Below are 22,644 nucleotides of genomic sequence, written 5' to 3'. Positions count from 1 at the left end.
TATCATGCTGAAACATTAAGTGATGGGGGTGGATGAATGGCATGACAAATAGGGCTCAGGATCTTGTCACGGTATCTCTGAGCATTCAAATTGTGATTGATAAAATGCAAGTGTGTTCATTTTCCATAATGTATGCACGCCCATACCATAACCCAACCACCTCCATCGGGCACACGCTGTCTGCCATCTTCCCGGGACAGTTGAAACCAGGCTTCATCCGTGAAGAGGACACTTCTCCAGCGTGCCAGTGGCCATCGAAGGTGAGCATTTGCCTTCTCTAAAATTCTCTAAAATGATGTTGGAGGCAGCCAATAGTAGAGAAATTAACATTCAATTCTCTGGAAACAGCTCGGTGGCTATTCCTGCAGTTAGCATGCCAATTGCACCCTCCCTTAAAACTTGAGACAACTGTGGCATTGTGGTGTGTGACAAAACTGCACATTTTAGAGTGGCCTTTTATTGTCCCCAGCACATGGTACACCTGTGTAATGATCATGCTGTTTAATCAGATTCTTGATATGCCACACCTGTCAGGTGGATGGATTATCTTGGCAAAGGAGAAATGCTCACTAATAGGGATGTAAACAAATTTTTGCACAACATTCGAGAGAAATAAGCTTGTTTTGCCATAATTTATTTCAGCTCATGTCAACATGGGACCAACACTAAGGAAATCAGTCAATGGAAATACGTAAATTAGGCCCTAGTCTATGGATTTGTCACACCCTGATCTGTTTCACCTGTCTTTGTGCTCGTCTCCGCCCCCCTCCAGGTGTCGCCCATCTTCCCCATTATCCCCAGTGTATTTATATATGTATTCTGTTTGTCTGTTGCCAGTTCTATTTGTTTCGTCAAACCTACCAGCAGGTTTCCCCATGCTCCTGTCTTTCTCTAGTTCTCACGGTTTTGACCATTCTGCCTGCCTTGACCCTGACTGCCGTTCCGTACCTTGTCACACCGCCCTGGATTACTGACCTCTGCCTGCCCTGACCCTGAGCCTGGCTGCCGTTCTGGACCTTTCGGACTCTGCTCTGGATTACTGACCTCTGCCCACCCTTGACCTGTAGTTTGCCTGCCCCCCCCTATTTTTTTTATAAACTTTTGTTACTATCTGCATCTGGGTCTTCTCCTGAGCCTTGACAGATTTTACATGATTGGGAATACAGATATTCTTCTGTTGGTCACAGATAGGGCTGTTGCGACAATGACCGCAGTAAAACTCCATGTGACCGTTCAGTCACGGTAATCTCCTTTAATGCACTCTGGATATGCTTTGGTAGTACCCAACTTGCTAACTACCATCAGGTCCTAATGGCCTGGTACTCAGGGCACTATTTTCCCTCTAACTACTCTGAAATAAAAGCAAATGCAATTGAAAATCACAAACACTTATCATCAAAACAGTATACCTATACTTTTAAAACTCAGCTAAAGAAGTCCAACAGCAGGTTGAATCTGAGCGGAAAACATTGTTGTGGATGTTGTTTCAAAGCCTAACACCATGTAATGGACTGCACTTTCTAAGGTGATGATTAATTCAAACCACCATTTGAATATTAGAGCTTATGCAACTGTTTAAGGCCAAGCCAAGCCTGGTTACCTTGTGCTACGCTCCAAAATATCTATCCATGAGTCTGGGAGAGAATGTATAGCCCTAGGCGATACTGTTGGTTCATTGATTATGCAGGGCAGCTAACAGTTAGCCTACAATCAGCGAATTTGGATTTGAATAGTCTAGTAATAAATAGGGGATTTTTTATAATTTAAATAATTTAATTGGGTGACATTACATTTATCTATACAGCATGTCTCACGTTTTCATCCACTTCTCTTTCCATTATTCCTTTTTCGAGTACACAGACGGCCTGTCAACGGTTTAGTGAAATATGTTTTGCTGCGAAAACATGTTACTATCAATGTTCCCAAACAAATTTCACACCCAAATTAAGCACTGGGTAGCTGCAAGAACAAGGTTGGAGAGCCCATGGCATACATAGTTTTGGCAGAAAATCACCAGTCAGGAAGCGAGAGTATGCTCCTCAAACAGTGGTTAATGCGTGGAATAAAATAAGTGTTCTTAAATGTATTTCTCAAAGCACATGCTCCGCTATAAAACTGAAGTATCCGTTTGGGAAAGGGCGGCCTCAATTCGCTAATCGAGTGCATAGAGGACATGTCATTTTTCACCCCACCCTATTCCTGCCCATTTGATAATGGGCAATTCTAAATCAAAACTAGTTTTGCATATTAATAAAGACAAAATTACATTGAGAATATAGTCTGATGAGTGAAAATAAGATTAATTGATGAGAGAACAACTGTGCAGAATGAGGCAAGCAACAGAGCGCAAGCTTTTTTTGGTACTTTCTCAAATAGTGAATAGCCTATAGTCGCACCATGCAGGTCATAAATGTTTTGATTTCTAAAACATTCTAAGGTGTGTCTCATTCACAAATAAAGTTGACAAATAACTAAATCTAGTATATAGGAAATTATCACTTTTACGCTCAACATAGCCACTTCACACGCACAGTCGCTCCGTATTGGAAAAAATATCCTTTCCATTTTATTCAGCTAAGTTTGATCATATTCTTCTTACAATAAAATCATGTCAAATAAAATAATGGCACGGGACATAGGCATATCTTCTCAGCTAAATGAACAAGTCTACAGCATATGGCATGGAAGATAGCCAAACAACATAGGCCTACAGTAAGCCAACTCATATTCTGTTCATCTGAAATACATTTTCTTTATATAATAATGTTTCTTTAGACCTGACTAAAATCAAAACTATGAAATAACACATATGGAATCATATAGTAACCCCCAAAAAGTGTTTAATAAATATTTTGAGGTTCTTCAAAGTAGGCAACGTTTGCCTTGATGACAGCTTTGCACACCTGGAATGCATTTCAATTAACAGGTGTGCCTTGGTAAAAGTTACTTTGTGGAATTTCTTTCCTTAATGCGTTTGAGCCAATCAGTTGTGTTGTGACAATGTAGGGGTGGTATACAGAAGAGAGCCCTATTTGGTAAAAGACCAAGTCCATATTATTGCAAGAACAGCTCAAATAAGCAAAGAGAAATGACAGTCCATCATTGCTTTAAGACATGAAGATCAGAACTTTGAACGTTTCTTCAAGTGCAGTCGCAAAAAAACATCAAACTCTATGATGAAACTGGCTCTCGTGAGGACCGCCACAGGAAAGGAAGACCCAGAGTTACCTCTGCTGCAGAGGATACATTCATTAGAGTTACCAGCCTCAGAAATTGCAGCCCAAATAAATGCATCGCAGAGTTCAAGTAACAGACACATCTCAACATCAACTGTTCAGAGGAGACTGTGTGAATCAGGCCTTCATGGTCAAATTGCTGCAAAGACACAACTACTAAAGGACACCAATAAGAGGATGAGACTTCCGAGTAATGGATATTAGACTGGTGGAAATCTGTCCTTTGATCTGATGAGAACATATTTGAGATTTTTGTTTCCTATCGCTGTGAGACGCAGAGAAGGTGAACGGATGATCTCCTCATGTGTGGTACCCACCGTGAAGCATGGAGGAGCAGGTGTGATGTGTGTGGGGGCTTTGCTGGTGACACTGTCTGTGATTTATTTCAAATTCAAGGCATGGCTACCACCGCACTCGGCAGCGATACGCAATTTGCGATTAGTGGGACTATCATTGGTTTTTCAACAGGACAATGACCCAACACGCCTCCAGGCAGTGGAAGAGCTATTTGACCAAGAAGGAGAGTGATGGTGTGCTGCATCAGATGACCTGGCCTCCATAATCACACGACCTCAACCAAATTGAGATGGTTTGGGATGAGTTGGACGGCAGAGTGAAGGAAAAGCAGCCAACAAGTGCTTAGCATTTGTGGGAACTCCTTCAAGACGGTTGGAAACGCATTCTAGGTGAAGGTGGCTGAGAAACTGCCAAGAGTGTGTAAAGCTGTCATCAAGGCAAAGTTATTTTGAAGAATCTCAAATATAAAATATATTTTTTATTTAACACATTTTTTGTTACTACATGATTCCATGTGTGTTATTTCATAGTTTTGATGTCTTCACTATTATTCTAAAATGTAGAAAATAGGGAAAAATAAGGAAAACCCTTGAATGAGTAGGTGTGTCCAAACTTTTGACTGGTCCTGTATATAAACACAAAAAGAAACTTCCAATTTTCAGGACCCTGTCTTTCAAAGATAATTCGTAAAAATCAAAATAACTTCACAGATCTTCATTGTAAAGGGTTTAAACACTGTTTCCTATGCTTGTTCAATGAACCATAAACAATTAATGAACATCGTTAAGACACTAACAGCTTAGAGACGGTAGGCAATTAAGCTCACAGTTATGAAAACTCAGGACACTAAAGAGGCCTTTCCACTGACTCTGAAAAACACCAAAAGATAGATGCCCAGGGCCTGAGCTCATCTGCGTTAACGTGCCTTAGGCATATTGCGAGGAGGCATGAGGACTGCAGATGTGGCCAGGGCAATAAATTGCAATGTCCGTACTGTGACGGACAGCTGATCGTCCTCACAGTGGCAGACCACGTGTAACAATACCTGCACAGGATCGGTATATCGGAACATCACATCTGCGGGACAGGAACAGGATGGCAACAACAACTGCCCGAGTTACACCAGAAACGCACAATCCCTCCATCAGTGCACAGACTGTCTACAATAGGCCGAGAGAGGCTGGACTGAGGGCATGTAGGCCTGTTGTAGGTCCTCACCAGACATCACCAGCAACATCACCACCTATGGGCACAAACCCATCGTCACTGGACCAGACAGGACTGGCAAAAAGTGCTCTTCACTGACAAGTCGCGGTTTTGTCTGACCAGGGGTGATGGTCGGATTCGCGCTCATCGTCGAATGAATGAGCATTACACCGAGGCCTGTACTCTGGAGCGGGATCGATTTGGAGGTTTCCGTCATTGTCTTGGGCGGTGTGTCACAGCATCATCGGACTGAGCTCGTTGTCATTGCAGGCAATCTCAACGCTGTGTGTTACAAGGAAGACATCCTCCTCCCTCATGTGGTACACATCCTGCAGGCTCATCCTGATATGACCCTCCAGCATGACAATGTCACCAGCCATACTGCTCGTTCTGTGTGTGATTTCCTGCAAGACAGGAATGTCGGTGTTCTGCCATGGCCAGAGAAGAGCCCGGATCTCAATCCCATTGAGCACGTCTGGGACCTGTTGGAACGGAGGGTGAGGGCTAGGGCCATTCCCCCAGAAATGTCTGGGAACTTGCAGGTGGAAGAGTGTCCAGCAAGAACTTGCAAATCGGGTGGCCACACCAGATACTGACCGTTTGATTTTGACCCCCCCTTTGTTCAGAGACACATTTTTCCATTTGTGTTAGTCACATGTCTGTGGAACTTGTTCAGTTTATGTCTCAGTTGTTGAATCTTGTTATGTTCATACAAATATTTACACATGTTGAGTTTGCTGAAAATAAACACAGTTGACAGTGAGAGGTTGTTTCTTTTTTTGCTGATAATATGCATCTTTAGCTCAGGTTCTTCCACTAAGGTAAATATATATATTTTACATGGAAGACCTGGCCAAAAGATCCCACATATCAATAATTACATGGCAAAAGAATAGAACACATATTTGTGATTGACAATATTGCTTACGGTGATCAGTGCTTTCGTCACAAGAGGGCTGGCATGTCCATGATGACTTACATCCCATCAACGTGTCATGCCTCCCTTTAGTTTTGTCCTTCTTTTTGGTGCAGTCCCAGCCATCAAAGAAGCTCTGTCGAGGTTTAGGGAAGTACATGTTAATGATACTGTTACCAATACCACTCTTCCCCTATCGTGTCAAACATATTTACAATGTGTCTCTTCTAAACCATTATATCTGCAGTTGTCAGTTGTGTTTGAGTGAAGTAAGGGGGAAATAGAAAATGAGTGGGTATAATTGCAGCAATATCTGTCAAGTAGTGAGCCAATACATACATCATGATGCTGTAGTGCTTTTCAAAGACCATTCGGACTAACTGATAATACCTGTTCACGTTAACTGATAATGCCGAACGTGTGGAAGAGCCTTTGCTACAGGGAGGGGTTGAGGGCCCTTGGAGTGTGGTGTCAGGAAAACAACCTCACACTCAACGTCATCAAAACAAAGGAGATGATCGTGGACTTCAGGAAAGAGCAGAGGGAGCAACCCCCTATCCACATCGACGGGCCAGTAGTGCAGAAGGTGGAACGTTTTAAGTTCCTTGGCGTACACATCACTGACAAACTGAAATGGTCCACTCACACAGACAGCGTGGTGAAGAAGGCGCAACAGCGCCTCTTCAACCTCCAGAGGCTGAAGAAATTTGGCTTGTCACCAAAAACTTTTACAGATGCACAATCGAGAGCATCCTGTCGGGGTGTATCACCGCCTGGTACGGCAACTGCTCTGCCCACAACCGCAAAGCTCTCCAGAGTGTAGTGCACAACGCATCACCGGGGGCAAACTACCTGCCCTCCAAGACACCTTCACCACCCGATGTCACAGGAAGGCCAAAAATATCCTCAAGAACAACATCCACCCGAGCCACTGCCTGTTCACTCCGCTATCATCCAGAAGGAGAGTACAGGTCAGTACAGGTGCATCAAAGCCAGGACCGAGAGACTGAAAAACAGATTCCATCTCAAGGCCATCAGACTGTTAAACAGCCATCACTAACATTGAGTGCCTGCCACCAACATACTGACTCAAATCTCTAGCCACTTTAATAATAAAAAATTGGATGTAATAAATGTATCACTGGTCACTTTAAACAGTGCCACTTGATATAATGTTTACATACCCCACATTACTCATATGTATATATTGTACTCTATACCATCTACTGCATCCTGCCTATGCCGTTCGGCCATCGCTCATCCATATATTTATGTACATATTCTTATTAATTCCTTTACACTTGTGTGTATAAGGTAGTTGTTGTGAAATTGTTAGATAACTTGTTAGATATTACTGCATGGTCGGAACTAGAAGCAAAAGCATTTCGCTACACTCGCCTTAACATCTGCTAACCATATGCATGTGACCAGCAAAATTTGATTTGATTTTCTCTCTCTGTGTGTGAACATGACGCTCTCTAGTGAATCCCATACATTCTGGCTAGTCACGGCTCCATGCACAACTCTGTTCCAACAAGTTCCTCTCATCAACATGCTTCACTATCGCCATCCCATGACATTCCGGACTCAAGGACAACCCCAGCAGTGGGATCCAGCTCTATTATGCTCTCATCAGCTACTCCTCTCCCCTAGTATGTGGGGCCAAGTCCCCGCCCACACACACCTGTGGTTGTTCAGCCACCAGAGGGGACTGTGGGTGAATCCAAGCCTGCATGCTGAGCAGGGGATTACAACCCCACTGCTCCCCACAGAGAGAGAGAGTAACCACCCAAACCCTGTCTAGGGGGGGTGTTGCAGGGAGGGGTTAATTGGTTCTGAGGATCACACAAAAAATTAAGAGAAAACTCGAATGAAAGACAAAGACGAGACACAGTGAAGAACAGTCTGAGCCGTTACATAACTGTGTCATGAATAATTTTGCTGCAGTGGTTTCAAATTATCGCTGTCTTTTTTTCTCCCCCAGTGCAATATCACTATGTCAACCATCCCACCGGTGTTGACTACGTTCCTTTTTCCTAATCATAATGACAGTATAAGTCAACATCCTGAAGACACAATTCAAAAACCTTGGCTGTGATCGGTGAAAACAGTTCTTGTTGTGTTTACTTCATTCCACACACAAACCTTCTCTACTGTATCTAGACATACAATAAATCGATCGATTATGCCTTTCAAGCTTTGCCTCAAGGTGATGCCCTGTACAGCATAGTGAATGCCTCAGTTCTCTACATCTTAGTGTTTACCTGCAAGTAACTGCAGTGGGAATACAGGTCCACCCACAGCTCAGACATGCCAGTCCCTTCCAACGCACTGCAGATAGCTGATCAATATCTCTGAATGTCCTACATTGGCATTCCACTGGGAAATAAAGCCTAGGTGGTCAGGAGAGCACGATAGTCCTCATTGTTTTCAATTGTAATGGAGAGAGACATAGATAGAGAAAATACAGGGAGCTGAATATAGATTTTTGTTGTGGAGAGTTTTGCCTGTGGGGGACAGTTTAATGAGTCTACAAGCGGAGTTCCAGAACCAGAAGAGCAAGCATGTAGCCAGGGAGAAATTGGGGAGTGAGATATTTTCTATCTTTTCCTTGACATGTGACAGGGAAACCACAGGCAACAGACAGGGATGTAGCTCACCCCAGAGTCTGCTGTTGACTGGAGAAGTACCCCACTGGGGACAACTGTTTCAGGGCTGTTTGCCCTCCAAAATGTGGCCCGACGCATCCAGAGAGCCATGGAAATCAGCCGTTACAGAGGTACTGGAATAATAAGTGGGTTCAGTTCTGCTTCTCTCCCAAAACAAAAACATTTCCCTCTCTACCTACGGTAAAGTACAGATTCAATTCCACAGTCTGAATGTCAAAATATTTTATTTTATTTATTTAACTAGGCAAGTCAGTTAAGAACAAATTCTTATTTACAATAACGGCCTACCCAGGCCAAACTCCCCTATCCAGGACGATGCTGAGCCAATTGTGCACCGCCCTATGGGAGTCCCGATCACGGCTGGTTGTGATACAGCCCAGGATCAAAACAGGGTCTGTAGTGGCGCCTCTAGCACTGTGATGCAGTGCCTTAGACCGCTGCACCACTTGGGAGCCCTCAGGAGATAAGTGAACCAAGCGAGACTCTCCTTAACACACACTCCCTGATGCATAAAGAAGTTTGGAACAGAGCCTATAAGTCCCCCAAGGCTTCTCTCCTTAATTGTAGGCAATGATTTCACAAAATGTCTCCCTCGTTGTGCCATGCACCACTTAAGAACACTTTCAACTTGGTGGCATCCTATACATCACACCACAGCCACTTAGCAGTGGTGAAGCCCAAAAGCCTCTATTTAGAATTGTCCTCCAACCAGAGTACAGAGGATCTTCTTTTATCATTGTGGTACTGGAGGACAGCCAGGGGTTGGGAGCCACCGAGCCCCCGATGCTGAGGCAATTGGCGGTCACTGGGCTGGGGAACAAAGGGCCTCCTGGTCTGGAGAACACCTGGGGATTAGGGGGCTTCATCAGCTACACTGCTACAGCAACTCTGACAGAGGGGCTATCTGAGCTCCAGACAATGATGATTTAATAGTCTCACAGTCAACTTGGTCCAAGAAGTTTATTTTAACCCTGATCATACATTTCTGCAGTCTGTAAGAACTGGGATGTGAGTGATAACTTCACACAATCTGACTATTAACTATTAACTATCTACAATTTTGACTTGTAAATTATGAAAATTTCTACATTTTAAAACCCTAAACAGTGTATGATGACATGACTACAAACTTCTATTTTGTCACACCTTCCCCAGCAATACACCCTTATACCATCCAAATGCACATCAGCCACAACCATGCACATCAGCCACAACCCATACTGCCTACCTCATACTCCTGTTTGAAGCCGTAGCCCTCTGCAGTTTTCATCTGGTTGATGTGTTGGAGAAGGTCGGCCACGCGCACAGCAGGGTGGAGCTGACCAGTGTGGTAGGGTGAGCCCTTACGCCCACACTGGCGTCGCGGCGAACCCCCCAGAAGACTACTGGACTCGTTCACTGAGCTACGCTGCTCACCTGTGAGAGGAGGACAAAGGAAGGGGGCACCGTTAGGCATAGAGCTACACACAAAAGGTGGTATAGCCTGTTTTAGAGAGATGTAATGATCGAATATTGTAAGAGCTTTCATTGTCTGCTTATGTGCCCCCGTTATTTATCCTACGGTTCTGACTTGATGTACAGGGAGAATACTGTAAGAACAGCCCATGACCTGAATTATGTCGCTCTGTCAATTTAAAAAATGCTGAACAAATAGGCGACATATTAAGCTACATCCGTTTCAGCTTGCTCATGTCCTAATCCAAATTACAGCATGCCTCTTAACTGCTTATCGTCGTATATGCCATTGCCATAATTAATATTAGCATCTTATTAATAATTTTAGGCAATGTTAATTGCTTTTTACATTGTGTGTTATAATTAGCTAGGCTGATGGTAAGTTACAGACCCAACAACATTATATAATAGTATCCCCTCCTTGACAGTCTCTTTTGTTCAACAAAAAGTTCAGTAATAGACCAATGTAATTCCAGTTCATATTGCGAGGGTTGTTTTGTTTGCACAATGCGCTGTCAGTGCGTCTGTATATTGTCTATAAAAGTGGATCCTCATGATTGAATTGTCCTTCCCTTTTAGACCACATACTAGGCCTATTAAAACACTTCAAATTGTAGACTAACAGCTGAGTCTGGGTCTCTCTCTTTCTGTGGTGACTTAAAGAAGAGTAAAGTTAAGGCCTCAACATCTTGCGGAATTTATCTGAACTATATAAGAACAAACATTGTGAATTTACTGAACATAAATGTAATAATGTTTGAGTGTTGTTCCAAAGGGAAAACTAATGTCGACATTCATTATTATTGAGAGAGAATGTGGTTCTTATCAAGTTACACAAATCAACAAGGAGTCAATAGAAACCATATTTATTTAATCAAGTCAGCCATAAGCTCCACTCTCGGGACAGCTTTAAGTGGACCCTAAACTTCTGTGGGCACCGTTTGCATTGTTTAGAGAAAAAAATGGGTTGTTTGACATGCTAAAACGCCACTGCATAGGCTATAGGTATATAGAAAAATGAATGTGTCAGATTGGACCCAGCTATTGTATGTATTATTTAAGTTGCTGACAGTAAAGTGAGATTAGTTTGTTATATATGATTGTTTGGGTAGTAATATTTGATTGAGATGACACCATCCAGTCTCTCTTTGATTAACTATTAAGTACATCAGGGCCCAGTTGTATAAAACATCTTAAGTGTTTCCCTTAAGGAATAATTTTACATTACCTAATGGAATTGTTTAAGGGTGTTGCATAGAGTCCCTCAAATATTTCCATAGTTTGAAGGCTAGCTTGCAGAGTAGCTATGTCCTCTGGGTCAATTATGGGGATTTTTATTATTTTTTCACTACAATCACCCCAGTTTTTTTAAAACCTCTATATCAAAGTATTTTATGCAATTTAAACCTCAATTTCCCTGTTTTACCCTTGTCCCTGACCCAAAATTTCGAGTTTCTACTGTTTTTCTATGAGAAAACATTAATAATTACACATTATATAATGTTATCTACTAGAGAAAGAGTCAATTAAATATTGCTTGTAGAGAGAATATTTTTTAATTGTCATTCATTTTTAAACAGGCTATAATTTCTTTCATTTGTGGTAGAATTTTGAGAAAAAATGTAGATGATGTATTTAGTGTAAACTCTATGCTAGCCGAAATACTAGCCAAAGCATGCTAACCAGTCTGTTATTCTTTGCTCAAAACTGTAGAAGCGTCATTTCCATGAAAGTAATTTCCATCTCAAACTTAACAGTGGTGGAAATGACAGAACGTGGCAAAAATTACAAACATCTATTATGTTATTACTTTTGGTTTATTTAATCATGGTTTAAATCAATTGAATCTAGAAAATGCTCCAAGGTGTGCACAAGTTGAAAAAACTTAAGTAGTATTGTTCTTTGCTTTTAAAAGATGCCACATAAAACAGCAGAGGTCACAGACATAGAAACAAAATAAAAATAAATATCCTATACGATACCAGGAACATCTGCAAATAGACAGGGAGAGATGCTGGAAAAAAAAAGAAAAGGGAGAAGTGAAATCTATCTCTGAGTTTACAAAGCGAAAACAAAGAAGCAAGGGAAGGAAATGGAAATGCAACCAACGGAATAGAAGACATATTTGAAAGAGAACAGTTGCAATGAGACCTACCTATCAGGCAACACACCACCTCAGTCACCAGATGACTTGCAGCCAGAGCATCAGGACAACATACCTGCCTCTAACTTACCTACCCCTAACTTACCTGCCCCTGATTCCCCTTCCTCACCATCTGCAACAGGAATGAGAAGTCGGATACTTGTTGGAAGGAAAAGGTTTGGAAGAGGTCGCTCAAAAACAGAGATCTTTGCATGACAAATGTCAAACTTGATAAAACTTTACGGAAAGCTGAGAAATACAAAATAAAGTATGATCAACTGATGAAGAAAATGGAGAGACAAGATTCCCCAAAGACAAAACAGGAAATGAAGGGAACTCCGAAGGATTTTATAGTTTCAAAATGGCATCATTACAGAGTTAAAGCAAAAGTATAACAACATGTTTGCAATGCCAAGGACAAACAAATGGCTTCAAAAATGCTCAGAGGCAACATCCTGAGAAAGTATGGCCTGGTCAAAGGGCAAATGAAAACAGGCCAACAAGTCTTCAATACTCCAGGAAAAAAAGTGTAACATAATTACAAAGCCACAGAAGAGAAAATCACTAGATTCTATGAACATGATGACAACAGCAGAGCAACAACAGAGAAAAAGGACACACTAATGAGGAACAAGAAGAAAATCAGTAGTGCTTCTTGAATGGCACAATTCAGAACCTTTATCAGAATTTTAAGAGGGAATATTCAGAGATGAAAATGTCCTGTGAATTCTGCAGAAGACATCCTTTTGGGGTTGTCAAGCCAACAGTCCAGGATAGGGACACATGCCTCTGCAAAACCCATGCCAACCTCCATCTCACGGCGGCTCATGGCGGTAAAACTACAGCATCACAAAGAGTCTTTGCGCTGTGAGAACCTGAAGAAAGAGTGCATGTACAGAGTGCTCCCTTTGCCAAGCAAAAGAGCCAACATCTGCTGGTGAGCAGACATGGTGGTTTGAGTTGAAAAACAAAGCTGAAGAGAGAGAAGGAAAAACCAAGAGGGAAACTTGGAGAAGTTCACAGTACATTTGACAGTAAAAGAAAAGGTGTGTGGAACACTGCAGATTCTACTGGAGGACTTCTTCAAAGGATTGAAAGAGAAGTTGGGGGAAATACAAGTACACCATTCAACATCAATACTCCAAACAGAGAATTAAAAGAGAACCTCCAGAAAGAGGAGATCATTGTGCATATTGACTTTGCAAAGATCTACCTGTATAATTACACTAGTGAAATACAGGCAGTTCACTTTGGTGTATCTCACAAGCAGGTGAACCTCCAGACCCGTGTTGAATATACCACAAATTATACAGTTTGCCTTGGCTCATTGAGCTCTTCTATGCGAATGACCCCCCTGCAATCTGTGCCCATATCTCAAAAACACTGGCCTGCTTCTTTGAGCCCTGCCCATCAGCTACTTTTGGAAACATACTTTGTCTTCAATTAATTAAAAGATTAACAATGGTTGTTGTTCAAACTGTTTGTAATAAAATATTGTTTTCATACTTATTTTAAAACATTTTTTTTTACATAGATGTCATTTCCACCACACCCATATTTTTGGGGTAAATTAGTATATCATTTATAATTGACATTGATTGATTTGTTTTAGAGAGGGAAATCATATGGTCTTTATCATAATCTCTCAAAAAGATTGGGTGGAAATCTCTCATTTTTCATGATAAATAAAAAAAAATCAGTTTATACATTCAGGCATTGTGTTGAATTATTAATATTAGAAAAACTAATAATCACTTAAAATATTATTCAATACAAATTAATGTACACATGTGTTATAAATTAGTTTTAAGATATTTCATTTTCAACTAAAATTGCCATGATGGAAATTACATTTGTTTATGGCTGTCTGAGAAAAATGACAAAAATATATACACTGCTCAAAAAAATAAAGGGAACACTAAAATAACACATCCTAGATCTGAATGAATGAAATATTCTTATTAAATACTTTTTTCTTTACATAGTTGAATGTGCTTACAAAAAAAATCACACAAAAATTAATCAATGGAAATCAAATTTATCAACCCATGGAGGTCTGGATTTGGAGTCACACTCAAAATTAAAGTGGAAAACCCCACTACAGGCTGATCCAACTTTGATGTAATGTCCTTAAAACAAGTCCAAATGAGGCTCAGTAGTGTGTGTGGCCTCCACGTGCCTGTATGACCTCCTTACAACGCCTGGGCATGCTCCTGATGAGGTGGCGGATTGTCTCCTGAGGGATCTCCTCCCAGACATGGACTAAGGCATCCGCCAACTCCTGGACAGTCTGTGGTATAACGTGGCGTTGGTGGATGGAGCGAGACAGATGTCCCAGATGTGCTCAATTGGATTCAGGTCTGGGGAACGGACCGGGCCAGTCCATAGCATCAATGCCTTCCTCTTGCAGGAACTGCTGACACACTCCAGCCACATGAGGTCTAGCATTGTCTTGCATTAGGAGGAACCCAGGGCCAAGCGCACCAGCATATGGTCTCACAAGGGGTCTGAGGATCTCATCTCGGTACCTAATGGCAGTCAGGCTACCTCTGGCGAGCACATGGAGGGCTGTGCGGCCCCCCAAAGAAATGCCATCCCACACCATGACTGACCCACCGCCAAACCGGTCATGCTGGAGGATGTTACAGGCTGCAGAACGTTCTCCACGGCGTCTCCAGACTCTGTCACGTCTGTCTCATGTGCTCAGTGTGAACCTGCTTTCATCTGTGAAGAGCACAGGGCGCCAGTGGCGAATTTGCCAATCTTAGGGTTCTCTGGCAAATGCCAAACGTCCTGCACAGTGTTGGGCTGTAAAGCACAACCCCCACCTGTGGACGTCGGGCCCTCATACCACCCTCATGGAGTCTGTTTCTGACCGTTTGAGCAGACACATGCACATTTGTGGCCTGCTGGAGGTCATTTTGCAGGGCTCTGGCAGTGCTCCTCCTGCTCCTCCTTGCACAAAAGCGGAGGTAGCGGTCCTGCTGCTGGGTTGTTGCCCTTCTACGGCCTCCTCCATGTCTCCTGATGTACTGGCCTGTCTCCTGGTAGCGCCTCCATGCTCTGGACACTACGCTGACAGACACAGCAAACCTTCTTGCCACAGTTCGCATTGACGTGCCATCCTGGATGAGCTGCACTACCTGAGCCACTTGTGTGGGTTGTAGACTCCGTCTCATGCTACCACTAGAGTGAAAGCACTGCCAGCATTCAAAAGTGACCAAAACATCAGCCAGGAAGCATAGGAACTGAGAAGTGGTCTGTGGTCACCACCTGCAGAACCACTCCTTTATTGGGGTTGTCTTGCTAATTGCCTATAATTTCCACCTGTTGTCTATTCCATTTGCACAACAGCATGTGAAATGTATTGTCAATCAGTGTTGCTTCCTAAGTGGACAGTTTGATTTCACAGAAGTGTGATTGACTTGGAGTTACATTGTGTTGTTTAAGTGTTCCCTTTATTTTTTGGAGCAGTGTACATTCCTGAATACTACGATCACAGCCATTATCAGATATTATTTCTAGACAAATCAAAGACAAGTAGAATAGTGGTAAAATGGTGTTTCATTTCTGAAAGCTTGCAGGGCCAAAGTGCCCAAAGTTGCAGAATCACCCAGCTAAATATAACTAGCCAGCTAGCTTTCTAGCCATGGATTGTGCACCTTCCATTATTTAGCTAAGGAACTACAGTAGCTGATTGATGTTTTCCTTTTGTAACCAGAGCAGATGAAGGCAACATTAATCTCCACAAATGCTATTTACATCGATACTGAATGAAGCAGCTAAGGGACCTCATGGGCACCCTTAACTTTTTCACTTAATTTAACATTTAACCTTAAATGTTTGTTGCAACTGACTTAAAGATAAGGAAAATGTAAGGGAAAAGATAGGGGGGAAATTAACTTAAAGTGTTTTACAGTGGTTGCCCCATAAATTTTGCGATTATGCTGCGGTACTTAGAGGTAATTTGTGGTTTAGCACGGTACCCTGCGTCACCACTTCATCGCTCCAGACCAGCGCAAGGGGGAGCTAGAGCACTGAGTATGTTTTTGGGTCCTACTGTGTCTCTAATTGACAATGAATTGGCGACATAAACCTAAATAGAAACTGATAATTGTGCTCATGACTGTAGGTTTTTCTCCCTCTAATTAGCCTCTCTGGGATAGGCTTCCTGTCAGTGAGACCAAATACTTATTTTCCACCATAATTTGCAAATAAATTCATTAAAAATCCTACGATTTTTTTTCTCCTTTTGTCTGTCACAGTTGAAGTGTACCTATGGTGAAAATTATAGGCCTCTCTTATCTTTTTAAGTGGGAGAACTTGCACAATTGGTGGCTGACTAAATAATTTTTTTGCCCCACTGTATTTGTTGCATTGTAGTATCATCAAATTCTCTAGCCATGTCACGTCCTGACCTTAGTTCCTTTTTATGTCTCTGTTTTAGTTTGGTAAGGGCGTGAGTTGGGGTGGGCATTCAATGTTTTTGTTCTATGTTTTGTATTTCTGCTTTTGGCCTGGTATGGTTCCCAATCAGAGGCAGCTGCCAATCGTTGTCTCTGATTGAGAACCATACTTAGGTAGCCTGTGTTCCCACTACGATTTGTGGGTAGTTGTTTTCTGTTTTGTATATTCACCTGACAGAACTGTTTTGTTTCTTCCATTCACTTTGTTATTTTGTTTTGTGTGTTCAGTCTAATAAATTAACATGGACACTTACCATGCTGCATATTGGTCCAACCCTTCCTACTCCTCCTCAGACAAAAAAGAGATTCGTTACAAGCCAAAACATCTTGATGGCCTCAAAAGTTTGGACACACCTACTCATTCCATGGTTTTTCTTCATTTTACTATATTGTAGAACAATATGAAGACATCACAACTATGAAATAACACATATGGAATCCATTAAGAACAAACAGCCAACTCCTTCGTTCCAGTCGAGGAATTGAACCCCGGTCTCCCGCGTACGACACAGGGAGTCTTTAGCTAAATAGCCCAGCACTGTTGTACAGCGCCATATTTTCCATTCCATCCTAACAAAAACTCTGAGGGTTTGTCATTTTTCTTGGAATAGAAACACCATAACATTTATAAAGCAACATTTCTTAAAATCAGTCTCATATACTATGTTCTTACAAAAAAGGTTTAAAATTCTCTAGTAAAGCCACAATTGAAGGCTATCAAATGTTTCTCAAAGATACCATTTGGTGATCAAACTAGCATTAATGGCACTTAAATAACTTGCCATAGAATTTTGCGGCACCACGCAAGTGGTATATGCTGCAACTTTTAAAGGACGAACCACTGCATGCAACTGAGCCCAGGACATGTAAACCAAGATTATTTCTTTCCTTTTCTGTTATGAACCGTCATATTTCAAGATATTGAGATGAGAAGGAAGACGACTAGAATCACAAATCATTTTCTTGCCTGAAGGTGTTCCACTTTACATCTGTTTGCAATTTTATTTTTCTTGTTATCTTATTTTAGACTGTGGATCTGCTGCAGGGAGTATAGCTGCTTCTGAGGTATATGAAACTTTTCTAAGACTAAATGGATGTTGTGGGAGGTATAAAGATCACACACAATATTGTGGGAACATTTTGGGAAAAACTTTAGACCTCAGGATTTCCACAAATTAATCATAGTTTGATTACTGGTGTCAAGTTTTTACTTGAAATAACATACTGCAGGTGTGTATGTGTGTGTGTGCTTATGCCTGTGTATGTGTGGGTCTTACTGCGCGTGCTGCAGGTGTGTGCCATGCGTGCTGCAGAGAGGGCCATGCGCTCATCCTCCTGCAGAGTACTCTGGTCAGTGAAACTGCGCTCCATCGAACCCATGTGACTCTTCTCCTGACGGTACGTTATGGGTGTCTTATTTATGTTCACTGGCTTCCTACAAACACATAGAGAGAGATAGAGGGAGTGGGAGAGGAAAGGGCGAGGGGGATAGAGAGAGCAACAGTTTTATTTGGCCACAAACCCTTCATTGGCAGCCAGAGAGCACAAGCATGTGAATGATCGATTAGCAAAACAATGGAAAGGTAGGAGGGTGGCGTCACTTACGGATAGTAAGAGTAAGAGTAGTAGTCCCTTCTGGCAAGTGAGCGGGAGGGAGGGCAGAGAAAAAAAAATCAAGATAAAGAAGATGTGAAATGCAAGAAATGCCGGCCAAGGGATGGATTCATTAACGTGAAAATGGCAACAGTCTCTGCAACGTCTGCTTGGACTGTGTGACTCACGCATTTACCACATAGTGACAGGACCAAACCACAGCTAAAGCAGCTAGGCCAGCCTCTAATTGAATGTCACTGTTTTCCCCTTTAACGAGTAAACCATGTCGCTTCCTGCAAGAGCAAATGTAGCAATCATACCGCTAAGAGCTAACTTCATGGTGGCTTAGTGGAGTAATCTGGAATAATGTGTTGGGGCAAGCAGCACTAGCTGCTTTCTTCTCCAGGGTTGTGGATGCCATAGGTGTGGACTCGAGTCACAAGACTTGAGACTCGACTTGAGACTCGACAAGTGATGTTGGTGGCCAGAAACTTTCTTGCCCGGAAAAGAGAGGCTGGATGTCCTCCCAAAGATATGCTTGCTGTGCATAACCTCCTGGATGATGATATGTTTCCTTCTCTGAATGAAATCATTCACGTTGCTCTCACAATTCCTGTGAGCAGCTGCTCCTGTGAAAGGTACTTTAGTGCACTGCGCCATATGCAATCCTGATTGCGTAAGACAATGGGTCAGAAAAGGCTTGTAAGTCTTGCAGCCATGTCCATTGAGTGTTTGGGCCACTAAGCCATAATAGTGTCATTGACCGCTTTGCCACCTTTAAAAATAGGAGGTACACTTTGATGCGTCCACCCACAAAATAAGCATCAAAAGAGAGAAGCAGTTCCTTAATATAGGTTCTAATATTTGTTTGGGATCTTTCTTTTTTATCAGATGATATTCCTAATTATTTTATTTAGCTCATTAGTTGAATTTAGTTTTGCCCCTTTGTGGATGATACAGTTTTTTTCTAATGGTATAGCATGACCTGCATCTCTCGCTCTCTCCCTTAATTTAATCCTCCCGTGTATGATAGTTTTGGCCTGCCTCACTAACGACGCCTTTTGCCTATTCCCTGCCTGTACTTTAGTCTATTGGATTTCCTGTTATCAACCTATTGCCTGATCTCCTAGATGATGTTACTAGCCTTTTCCCTGCCTGTACTGTTGCCTTTTTGGACCCCCTGTGTATGACCTTCTGCCTGCCCCTGGACCCAGCTACCTGCATCTTCCTGTGGTCCTTTACCAATAAACACCTGCTGCGCCCTGCGCTTGAAACCAGCTCTCTGTCTCCCATCGTGTTCATTACACACAGAAACTATGAGACGGTTATAATTTTAGCCAACCTTGACCAAAAATAACCTTATTTTGATAGAATATTCCTGGGGGAGAATGCCTAGACCCCCCTAAAAAAGGCTTAGCCCCCCTATCCATGAATCTCTAGTGACGTCCCTGGTTCCAGTGAAGGGAGATCTTAATGCTTCAGCATACAATGACATTCTAGACAATTCTGTGCTTCCAACTTTGTGGCAACAGTTTGGGTAAGGCCCTTTCTTGTTTCAGCATGACAATGCTCCCATGCACAAAGCGAGATCCATACAGAAATGTTTTGTCGAGATTGGTGTGGAAGAACTTGACTGGCCTGCACAGAGACCTGACCTCAAGCTCATCTAATAACTTAGGGATGAATTGAAAACGCAGACTGCGAGTCAGGCCTAATCACCCAACATCAGCACCCGACCTCAGTAATGCTCTTGTGGCTGAATGGAAGCAAATGGAAAGCCTTCCCTGAAGAGTGGAAGCTGTTATAGCAGCAAACGGGGGACCAACTCCATATTAATGCCCATGATTTTGGAATGAGATGTTCGACAAGCAGGTGTACACATACTTTTGGCCATGTAGTGTATCTAGACCTATGAAAAATATGTCTCAAGTTATTTTATGTATCGATTTTTTTTAATTGGGGCTGCATACCTGCATCTACAGTCGAGAATCCATCTTGTCCAAGCAGGGGAGCAACAACTCTGTTTTCATTGTTTGGGAACATGACAATTCTGTGCCTAAACCCAAGTAGGTCTCCACCATAAAACCTCCCATTTTCCTTTGTTTGCACTTTCTTGCTGCATCTGCCTCTGGAATATTGTGAATTTCACAGAGTGCTTTGGTTCTGTCAAAGTTCTGTTGTAAATGCATCTGTGCGTTTGCCTACCAGTGTGTCACATACAGCTTGTTTGCCAAAACAAGCTTCAGCCAGGTCTACAGTCTGTTTCTGGAGGAATTTATGTAATCCCTCAGTTATAGAAAGAAGGCACTGAAACATCAGTAGCAAATACATGGTGTAGAACTTATGAAACTTTGCAATCAGACCAACAGCCATGGGGGATCCAATGGCAGATAGACAATCAACAATTGCAGTTAAAGTGTCCAGGACTGCATTTATGGACCGCAGCTGGTACACCCAGTGAGTGTTTGAGAGCTGTACAAGTTCTGCTAACGCTATTCTAAGTTTGAACTTGTGTTTAACTAGGGATATACTGAAAAACTAATACACATTCTCCAAGAAACTGAAATGGTGTCCGTAATCTCTTGAGCACAGCATTCGATCATGTAATTCTGAGATTATGGAGAGAGATACGTCACATTTGATGGAGTATTGTACCTTTGCAGGAAAGGGTCAAACTCATTCAAAAGCTCCATACACTCAAGAAAAATCCCTCTATTTATGCTTTCACTAGATTCATCATTGGCACAGAAAGAAATTCTTCCCAACATTTAGGTGACCGCAACAATTCTCCTCAGATACTCCCTTCTCTCTGCAACATCACTAGCATGGGCAGATGTTAAAATCTGAGCAATGTTCCCATTAATGCTTATTGCCTGGTAGCTTTGCCATGCCACAACACTGTCTGTATGTTTATACCATCTCATGTTCACCAAAGATAAAAAAGCTTTTTTCACATTTTTGCAGCCATTACCGACAAGAGTCAAATGTAATGTTTTGCCCCAAAAAAATTCAAAAAGAAAGCTGCGTTTTTGTACTCTACCCAAACCAGCAGTGCTGAAATTCCCTTTTCTGTTTACAAAAACTTTTGTGTGGGTAGCTATTCAGCTTCACTTGTCTAGGCCCCGTGTCTTTGTCACCTAAATCGCTCTCATTTCTGGAAGGAGTTGCTGCAGCAGCTTGCTTACTTTCTTTCTCTGGATCGGTTTGTTGTCCCTCCCTCTCTGGATCGGTTTGTTGTCCCTCCCTCTCTGGATCGGTTTGTTGTCCCTCCCTCTCTGGATCGGTTTGTGGTCCCTCCCTCTCTGGATCGGTTTGTGGTCCCTCCCTCTCTGGAACGGTTTGTGGTCCCTCCCTCTCTGGAACGGTTTGTGGTCCCTCCCTCTCTGGAACAGTTTGTGGTCCCTCCCTCTCTGGAACAGTTTGTGGTCCCTCCCTCTCTGGAACGGTTTGTGGTCCCTCCCTCTCTGGAACGGTTTGTGGTCCCTCCCTCTCTGGAACGGTTTGTGGTCCCTCCCTCTCTGGAACGGTTTGTGGTCCCTCCCTCTCTGGAACGGTTTGTGGTCCCTCCCTCTCTGGAACGGTTTGTGGTCCCTCCCTCTCTGGAACAGTTTGTGGTCCCTCCCTCTCTGGAACGGTTTGTGGACCCTCCCTCTCTGGATCGGTTTGTGGTCCCTCCCTCTCTGGATCGGTTTGTGGTCCCTCCCTCTCTGGATCGGTTTGTGTTCCCTCCCTCTCTGGATCGGTTTGTGTTCCCTCCCTCTCTGGATCGGTTTGTGTTCCCTCCCTCTCTGGATTGGTTTGTTGTCCCTCTTAACTGAAAGCTTAAACAACTGTTCTATCACTAACTTTCATCAGACATGCTCTCTCAGCCCTGTCAGGCTCCAGCTTCTTTCCCTCATTCCTGTCTGTGTTTTGACATGTATTGTTATTAAACTCATATTTGCAATAACTCAAGGCTTAATAGGTGATTAATCAGTTTAAGTTTTAATTTGTTTGTTTGAACTGGTCAAATCTTCCTTTCTCGCTGGATTGGCCTTCGGCAGAGCTGCTGGCACTGCCTCTCTTGAAGAACTTCCGTATATCCATCTAATGTTAGTTGTTAGCTAGCCTACAGTTGAGAAATTGAGGATAATACAAAGACATTGTGATCAACACTATGTCACCTTTTCTACACATGACCTACTGATAATTGTTTTGCAATTGCCTACTGAATGAAAGCAATTGAGTATGAAAAGACATGTGCATGATGTTACGTCATCTGTCTCATTTATAGCCTGGCACAGATAGCAAAACTACATTAAATACAACGTTAATTAGATATCGCAACATAACTTATGTTGAATTTGAAAGACAACGTTAATGGTTAGCTAGCTTGCAACATCTGTTACACTGTAGCAGGAGACCTCAAATAAAAACGTATTGGTCAACAAAGCTTTGATTATGATTGTTTGTCTATAGTAGTGAATTCTCTGTTCTAACATACCACAAATTCACATCGTAGCCTATCTGCATGAATTCGTCCTGTCAGAGCCTTTTCCTGTCAGTTTACTGTTAGCTAGCAGTCTCAAGCCACAGGAGTAGCTAACGTTAACCAAAATGTTAGCTACAAGTAGTCCTAACAGTCACTAGCACATGCAGCAGCAGCCTCCCCCAGGTCCTAGTG

At 42.4% G+C, this 22,644-nt stretch overlaps 1 protein-coding gene across 14 annotated transcripts in view; it reads right to left on the bottom strand.

Annotated features, from left to right (window-relative positions):
• ptprub (protein tyrosine phosphatase receptor type Ub) overlaps positions 1-22,644 on the bottom strand; it is a 361,002-nt gene that overhangs the window by 55,030 nt on the left and 283,328 nt on the right. For 7 of the 14 annotated variants that reach the window (XM_090229389.1, XM_090229392.1, XM_090229391.1 and 4 more), the window contains exons 15-17: positions 17,666-17,823; positions 9,553-9,740; positions 5,668-5,791 (exon numbers count right to left, since the gene is read on the bottom strand). In XM_090229389.1, coding sequence (XP_090085515.1) covers positions 5,668-5,791; positions 9,553-9,740; positions 17,666-17,823 — 470 coding nt within the window. Of the gene's footprint in view, positions 1-5,667; positions 5,792-8,535; positions 9,170-9,552; positions 9,741-17,665; positions 17,824-17,993; positions 18,024-22,644 lie in introns of those variants that run through there. The other 7 variants (XM_036973950.2, XM_036973953.2, XM_090229388.1 and 4 more) reach the window with 3 other exon arrangements.

This window comes from Oncorhynchus mykiss, chromosome 3 (genome assembly GCF_057628025.1).
Source record: "Oncorhynchus mykiss isolate SJ-2025 chromosome 3, ASM5762802v1, whole genome shotgun sequence".
Classification (NCBI taxonomy): domain Eukaryota; kingdom Metazoa; phylum Chordata; class Actinopteri; order Salmoniformes; family Salmonidae; genus Oncorhynchus; species Oncorhynchus mykiss.
Note: the sequence above shows the minus strand (reverse complement) of the source record. Positions and strands in the feature narration are given on the sequence as shown.